An 8,587-nucleotide genomic window follows, 5' to 3' on the forward strand; every position below is an offset into this window, starting at 1 on the left:
CTCAATCCCATTGAGCACGTCTGGGACCTGTTGGATCGGAGGGTGAGGGCTAGGGCCATTCCCCCCAGAAATGTCCCGGAACTTGCAGGTGCCTTGGTGGAAGAGTGGGGTAACATCTCACAGCAAGAACTGGCAAATCTGTTGCAGTCCATGAGGAGGAGACGCACTGCAGTACTTAATGCAGCTGGTGGCCACACCAGATACTGACTGTTACTTTTTGACCCCTCCTTTGTTCAGGGACACATTATTCCATTTCTGTTAGTCACATGTCTGTGGAACTTGTTCAGTTTATGTCTCAGTTGTTGAATCTTGTTATGTTCATACAAATATTTACAGATATTAAGTTTGCTGAAAATAAACGCAGTTGACAGTGAGAGGACGTTTCTTTTTTTGCTGAGTGTATATCCAAATAGAAGGCTTTGGCCACATATAGTACGGTGGGCTGACTGCATGATTTAAGCACCTGCCACTGATTAAAAAAGGAACCACAGAAATTGATCACAGTATTGTCAAATTCCCTGGTTTTCTAGATATCCTGGATGGAGGATTCCGGATTTCCTGCTTAGTCCCTCCTTATTTCAGGAAAACCTGTGAATTTTGGGAAAGAATTTGGAACCCTAGATGGGAGTAACCAGAGTGGGCAGACTAGCCTGGTCCTATATCTGTTTGTGCTGTCTTGCTAAGTCCTTATGACCATAGGGGTTGGCAAGACAGCACAAACAGATCTGGGACCAGGCTATGGGAAAACGCCTCGCTGACAGGTTCTTACTGGTCCGCTGCGGTGAGTATTGGGTCAGAGCGGTTTGGCTGCAGACTGGTCGTGGTCGGACTAGGTCTTCTCATTATCAGCAGTATGAGGCTGGATCACAATGGGTTCATGTTCACCTGCAGGGAGAACATATGTACTGTTAATTCACTGAGCTCTTCTAGGCCAAGCCAGGACACAAGCAGGCAGCAATTACCTATTAGAAAAATAAACTTTTATTAATCCATATGAAATGAAAATGTGTATTCTGCTTTTTTTAACCAACCCTTCCTTTTAGTAATGATAATCCACATTTTCAAAACCTGTTTTGTAAACATAGGCTGCATTCTTTTTCCACTAATTGGTATTTTGACCAATCAGATCAGCGTTTTGCCAATAACATCAGAATTGGGCTGCCTGTGTAAACACAGCCATTGATTAACAGAACGAAAGCATTGCCTTAATCATGTCAACATCACAAACAAACAGTAACAAGAACGCATGGTTGGCAATGGGGGAAAGCATTGGCATTAGTTCAGCTAGTGGTGTGAAGGGACACGACAAGCTTTTTAGATAGAGCTGTAGCATGCAAGACTAAAGAAAGTTCCCAACAACAAAAGCAATCACAGTGATAAGCACACTGGCACAGTTAGAGTACAGTTAGAGTTACTGAGCACATTCGAAGCTCAATTGCCAAAAGAGAACAAAACAGAAGCATATGGGTTAAAAAGCTGCTACAGTACATAGCCCACAATAGCACTAATCAATAGGTGTAAGCAGTAAGCACGTAATACAGTGTACAAAATGCACAAAGAGTGTTAAAGCCAACCTAGTTTGGAGTTTCAACTGAGTTGCCAGAGGCTGCCCTAGGGCCTGACTGAGTCATTATTATTATAGTCTCAGCACTTTCAGCATGTTATAGTGCACTGGAACCATCTTAAAAGTGATGTGCTGGTTGCTCTAAACAAAGAGGCGGATTCTAAAACTAGCTTCTAAAGATGTATTGTTTACCTCATTGACCCACACAGACATAATATTTATGGAGTGGCTGCGGATCTGACTTTTCTGGACCCTTCTTCCCGATGGCTAAAGGTCCCAAAGGTTTTGCGTATGTGCGGGATTCTCTACTTTACGCACCATTTGCAGACAACAGGCTACTGGTGGCAAATGGTGCTCGTTTAATAAAGTTAGCTCAAAGCTGAATCAATGTCTGCAAAAATCACATAATGTTAGTATTCAACATAACAGAACCGAATATAATAGCATAGTATAACGTTACTGTAAGACAAAAAACACCACCTAATTCCTTATGAGATTTTAGGATGATTGTGCGATTGGTCGCATTTTTCTCTCAAGTGGCCAAAACTCAACAGCATGCCCCAGTAGCAAAACATGTGCTTTAAACACAGGTAGGCTATGCTACAGTTTGTTTACACCGTCTGCTCTAAAATCCGCTCACTGTACATCATTCAAAACAACACTGTAGGCTACTTTGAAACAACACTGTGTAACTCAAGAAGATCTAAATGCATATCCCCATGAAACTGAATGAGATCAAATGGTTGGTATGTAGATGCTGCATGGACGTTTCACCGGTAAAACTTGAAGAATTATCATTCACGGTTGACATTGAGAAATGTGAAGGGAGGGAGACCACACGAACGGGATTCGGATCTTCAGTTCTGGGAAAAGGGATCCAGGGGGCAGGTCGAGGCGGTTACCTATGGATCCGCAGCCTCTGCCTAATACTTAAAGGACCATCTAGTACTCCCTCATGCACCTCCCCCCAGGCCTTGCCCCACTCACCCCTGTCCTGCTCAGCTCTGATCTGAGCCTCCAGTTCGTCTGGGTCTACGTATCCGTGCTCCTCCTCCAGTGGCTTGCACCTGCCACAGCAGAAACAGCAGCAGCAACAGCAGCAGCAGAGGGTGAAGATCCCACAACACACCATCAGGGTCTGGAAAATAAAGAAGGAATTTGTTTCACACAGGGCATAATTGACATGAGTTGTCATGCATACACTTGTAAGTGTTAGAAAACTATAATAACCCAATTTTTGTTTTCTGTGAACCCTAATGACCCTAATGATTAACATTCAGTACAATTTAGCAACGCCAAGGTCATGAGTTCATTTCTAACAGGGGATCACATACACTTAATAAAAATGTACAGTATGCACTCACTGTATAATAAGTCACTTTGGGTATAAGCATCTACAAAGTGTATACATATGAAAATGTGTATAACCTTAAAATACTTCTCACCTTAAACCAACACTTGTGCATGAGGAAGTAATATTTAACGCTCTCGTCTCCAAACTGCTCAGCCACATAGAGGCCCATGGAGCCGTACTCATCGTAGACCTTCCTCTTGGTCTCGTCGTTGAGGATGGAGTTGGCATTGTTGATCTCCTTAAACTTCTCAGCTGCCTCTGGGTTGTCTGGGTTCTTGTCAGGGTGATGCCTCAGTGCTAGTTTCCTGGGAGGAGGAGGAGACTTTTATTTATATTGTCACAGGGAAACTGAAAGTCGTGTTCTACTTTTTGGGAAAGTTTGAGTTTATAAATAAAGAGAATAATCATTTGACCTCATTTGCAAAAACCACAGAGCAGGTGATCAGGTTACCAGTGTGCAAATATATGTCTATTTTTTTTTTTTATATTACTAGATACTTCCAAAAAGAGTAAGGACAGCCTATGCTATAGTTTCAGTTAATGGTGCTTTCATTAAGAAAACAGATGCGTTTTTAACTGTTCTGTAGTCTTTCTCAAAGCTTTTGTCTGTGGTTGAGAGTTTTATAACCAGTGGTGAAAGTAAGGCGATACGGTCCGGCAAAATAATTAGTGGGGGTACGCACCGGTAAAACATGAGCCTATCACAATAATTCAATCAAAATGTCAAGAAAACGGTAGGCTATTACACCATTATTTATCATTACCGCATGTCAGAGGCATGAAAAATGAGCTAATGTACTTGAAAGCGGGTGGTACAGCCCAGTGGCGATTTTAGCATGTCAATCTTGGTAGGGCAAACAAAATAAATTTTGGGGGGATGCATGCCAGCAAAGCCACTACACAACACTAAACAATACATTAATTGCACTATAACGCTGACAAACGGTGCCCACAAACTGTTGGGACAGCTTTATGTAGGCCCTAACACCTTACCACTGCTACACCTGGCTATCAGCAGAGCCTTGTCTGACAGTGAAACAATTAATTCTGTCACATTTACTGCCTTTTAAAAAAAACATAGCTGATATGGCTGACTTGCTTAAACAAATGTTGTTTCTACTGACAACTGAGATGTACAAACTATGGCATAAGGGGACGACAAGCGGATAAGAGGCAATCCATAATTTCGATTAAGACATTAATGAGCGAGCTAGGACGGACGTAGTCAACATAACTATTTGTTCAGCACTTTTGAAATGTACAGCGACAAAATTCATAACATGGGCCATTCTTACAGTGTTCTCCCTGTACATCAAGTCAGAACCGTAGGATAAATAAAGGGGGCATATAAGCAGACAATGAAAGCTCTTACAATATTTGATGATTACATTTCTCTAAAACAGGTTATAGGCTACATGTGCACCAACAAGTCAGAACAGTAGGCGTAATTAAGAGAGGAAAATAGACCAAATTATTACGGTGAGGCACATGGGCTACTAACAGCTTACTACACAACATACACTTAGTATTACTTTCTTAGCTACAGTATACATATCTCTCTGGCATATTACATCATTTATGCAGCAGCATACAATAAATTTCTGGACTCACCTTGTTGTGCTGTGCTCACTTGAACAGGCGTGGCGGTCCTTCGTGGGCTAATTTTGTCATCAAACTTTGTTATCAAGACAACTGGGAACTCGGAAAAAAACAAGGTCGAACCATGATGACGTCAGTGATCTTCAGGACGGAGCTCTAGAAAGAGGCCCGAGTTCCAGACTTACAATTCTGAGTTGGATGACCGTTCAAAACGTATTTTCCCAGTCGGAGCTCGTTTTTTCCTGAGTTCTCAGTTGTCTTGAACTCACTGAAGTCAGATTTCCCAGTTCAGAGTTAAAAGTTGTTTTGAGCGCGGCAGAAATCATGCTGGATTGACAGCATGGCCAATGTTGAATGTTTATCATTTTAAGCTTGGAAAAGAGACCCTTAAACTGAGAATTGGGACCACACACCCACTCCACTGAATAGCAGGCTAGTGATTGCTTTGCAATACTTGCAGTTAGACACTGATTCCTTCCAAACCACTTATTGTTGAATTTGCAATTTCCAACTTGTTGTGTATTGTTTATGTCCAATGGCCGATGAGCACCGATACGTTTTATCTATAATTTCTCTTATTTATCTTCATATGACAAGGATTAAAAAATATTTGCCAGTATATTGTCGACTTGATTCATGATGATGACTGCTAACTAACATTTTGAAAGTATGATGTTGAAATTATCAGTCCAATCAAAGCTACTGTAGATATAACGTGATTTGACATCATTTTATCTGTGGCCAATGACCTTGAGCCTTCTTGGATGGGCACTTCTAATGTAACTCTATGGCAGCACCCAAGGGGCTTGAATTTTCGAGCACTACCAGTAGATTTGGCAGTGACTAGTGTCCCCATGAGTGACAGAACACTGAGCCAATCACGGCGCAACTAGAGACCATTACCAACCTGTAGGCTCCGTATTTTCCGCTGGCTGCCCCACCACCACAGGAAGCACTAAGCTAGGCTGAAATACCTGCATTTTGTGGTCCTCTGTAGCTCAATTGGTAGAGCATGGCGCTTGTAACGCCAGGGTAGTGGGTTCGATCCCCGGGACCACCCATACGTAAAGATGTATGCACACATGACTGTAAGTCGCTTTGGATAAAAGCGTCTGCTAAATGGCATATTATTATTATTATTTTGGAGCTGACTTACTCAAGAAAGCAAAAAAGAGACCATGTTTGTATGGAGGTTATATTAACTCAATGATTTTTTATTTTATTTTACATTGTTTGCAAACTGATATGTGGCACGTATTAATGCCAAAATAACATGCAAAACAGGCAACTGGTATAGCCTAAACTCCAAAATGTGACGAGAACGCTGACATTTTGCCAAGGCAGAGATGAGTGGGCCACACAGAGACGCACGCAGACAGTAGTGGACCCATAAATTCTGGCCTAATGACAATCGCCAAATGTCATTACACTTTTTGGTGTTCTGTGAAACAGATGTCTCTTTCATTCACCACTGTTTGGAGGCTGGAAATATGTTGCCAGTGGATGAACATGTGCGGGTAGCCTAGTAAAGGAGCCCTTTGAAGTGATCGTTTGACAATCAGATAAAAACATAATGACTGGTTATGTTTATGCCACAATAAATGGTAATACATTTTAAAAGTTAAATTACAAATCTTTACAACTAGGCCCACATACATTATATTGAATTAATAGGGATTATATATGTAATTCTATGATTAGGCCCATAAAATGTTTAGGAGGTCCCGTTTATACCTGTATGCCTTCTTTATTTCTTCTGCGGATGCCCCCTGCTCCAGTCCTAGTATCTTGTATAGACTGTCACCTGCGGTGGACATCTTACGTTGAGGCCTTTGGTTTGGTTCCGCCATGTTTTAGACCTGCAACTGTGATAAATACAACAGCTATGACAGGTATGCCATGAGGATATTGTGAAAGATCATAGACTTTGCTTGTGTTTTAGCTCATGACACAATGATGCAAACAATTTGCCAACTTATCTTTCTGTCTGTCACCAGCCTGCATTTCACCCCTTCAATGATGCATTAACCCCACCCGGTGCCAGTGTGTGTTAGAGATGTCGACGATAAGTATGACCTGTCTCTTCTCTAACGCCCTGGAAGCTCAGATTCAAACTCCCATTAGACAGCTCTGCAAGCATTATAATGTAAAAATATGTTCGTTACTCACCAAATGGAGTTTAGCTGAGCAACTATCTTCATTTACTCCCAGTATGTACTTCCAAAAAAGCTCTAAATAAACAACATGTACAAGGGGGGGGGAATGACATGTCCTCTTAAAACTGCTTATAACATAAATTATGTTTGTGATATTAAGATTCTAACAAAGATAGTGTGTTACACTTATTTAGGATAAGTCAAGGACGGGGAGACAACTTTAAAAATGGCAGAGTACTTTAAAAAGTAAATTTGTTTTGAGTCAATATGAAGCTCTCAGCTCACCTAGTGTTAAATGGTTACATTTGCGGCAGCCTTGCCTACCATCTCCTGGTCGCTGAGCCTTGCCTACCATCTCCTGGTTGAGCCAGTGAGAGGTTGCCAAGCCTATCGTGATTATTACTGTTATATCAGGGAATTATGTTCTATTCTCATTAATTATAGGCCTATGGTTTATTATGTGTAGGTCTATGTGAGTTGCATGTTAAATGTAAGAGTCATGGATTTACGAAGGCCTACAAGACTATATTGGTCTGTAATGCAAAATCACATGTTAGATGGTTTGTTGGGTGCGATCGATTATAGTAGGGTATAGGGTGGGCTATGCATTTATGATAATTTAATGATGATTTTTCTGCCTACACCACTGATTTTGACATCATAACGCTTGTAGAGCAGTCTAATGGGAGTTTGAATCAGTGTCCTGGGCGTTAGCGAACAGACACGTCATACTCATCGTCGACATCTCTAACGCACAGATTCCGGGCTAACCCCACCCCACCTACTGACCTACCGCATAACCATTCACACTCGATCATGCATGCTCCTTGAATGAACCTCTGTAGTTTATTAATTTGAGACAATGAAAACATCGATGAGAAAAAAATACAATAATCCATCCACCTTTAAAGACTGATCCTGAAACAGATTGTGGGAAAGTTACACTTTCAGTTGTTTAGATAAACTATGCATGAGGAAGTAAAATGCATAAGACCAAACAATCACACACATTCTACCCACTTTTTTTCGACGGGGGTCGATAGTCTCCTGGTGTCCCTAGAATTTGGTGGTGTCTGTGGCACAATTACCTTTGACGCAATTGCCAATAAAAAAAAATAACAAGTGTAGACTCACAGAAACAATCTCCCTCCCAAAACAAAAGTTGCCGGTGAATGCAGGAAGTAGAAAATTTAAGTATAGCCTGCCAATTCCGGTTTGTAGTCACGGGGTTAGCTTGTGGCGGGTTTGCGCATAAAATCACACACGCGCTCTCATTGTAATGGAACGTAATTGCGGCCATGTGCATAGAATCTTTGCCATATGTTTCTATCCGCGACATACGGAAAAGGAACACACAGTATAACATGTAACTGTAACATGCTGACTAGCCATCGCGCGCATGTTAATTTTGTCCACCCTCACCAGACGCGATCAGGATGCGCAGGTTGAAATATCAAAACGAACTCTGAACCAACTATATTAATTTGGGGACAGGTCGAAAAGCATTAAACATTTATGTCAATTTAGCTGTTGCTAGCTAATTTGTCCTGGGATAGAAACGCACAAGGTCCTCTACTCTGACAATTAATCCACAAATAAAAGGATAAACAGAGTTTGTTTCTAGTTATCTCCACTTTGGACTTTATATGGCGATTGGCAACCAACTTTAAGGTGCATTACCCCTACCAACTGGACTGGAGTGTGTACCTCAGTTCATCTTTCAATCACCCACATGGGAATATGCTCCTAAAAACCAATGAGGAGATGGGAGAGGCGGGACTTGCAGCGTCACAAATAGAACCAAGTTGACAGGCTAGCAGTGTGGGTGCAATGATTGAATAATCAATCAAATTGTATTTATAAAGCCCTTTTTACATCAGCCCCCAGCTGTGCCCTGAACACCATATGTGAATT

The 8,587-nt window shown here is 41.5% G+C and overlaps 1 protein-coding gene across 1 annotated transcript; it reads right to left on the reverse strand.

Moving 5' to 3' along the window:
* Window positions 1–328: 328 nt before the first annotated feature.
* LOC121538889 (dnaJ homolog subfamily C member 5B) lies at window positions 329–7,840 on the reverse strand. Its single transcript, XM_041847061.1, has 5 exons — window positions 7,694–7,840; window positions 6,252–6,382; window positions 3,010–3,223; window positions 2,552–2,702; window positions 329–885 (listed from the first exon to the last, which is right to left on the reverse strand). The coding sequence occupies exons 2-5, from the start codon at window positions 6,365–6,367 to the stop codon at window positions 830–832; spliced, it is 537 nt and encodes a 178-aa protein (XP_041702995.1). The 5' UTR covers window positions 6,368–6,382; window positions 7,694–7,840; the 3' UTR covers window positions 329–829.
* Window positions 7,841–8,587: the final 747 nt, after the last annotated feature.

Source organism: Coregonus clupeaformis, chromosome 25 (assembly GCF_020615455.1).
Source record: "Coregonus clupeaformis isolate EN_2021a chromosome 25, ASM2061545v1, whole genome shotgun sequence".
In the NCBI taxonomy this organism is placed as follows: Eukaryota; Metazoa; Chordata; class Actinopteri; order Salmoniformes; family Salmonidae; genus Coregonus; species Coregonus clupeaformis.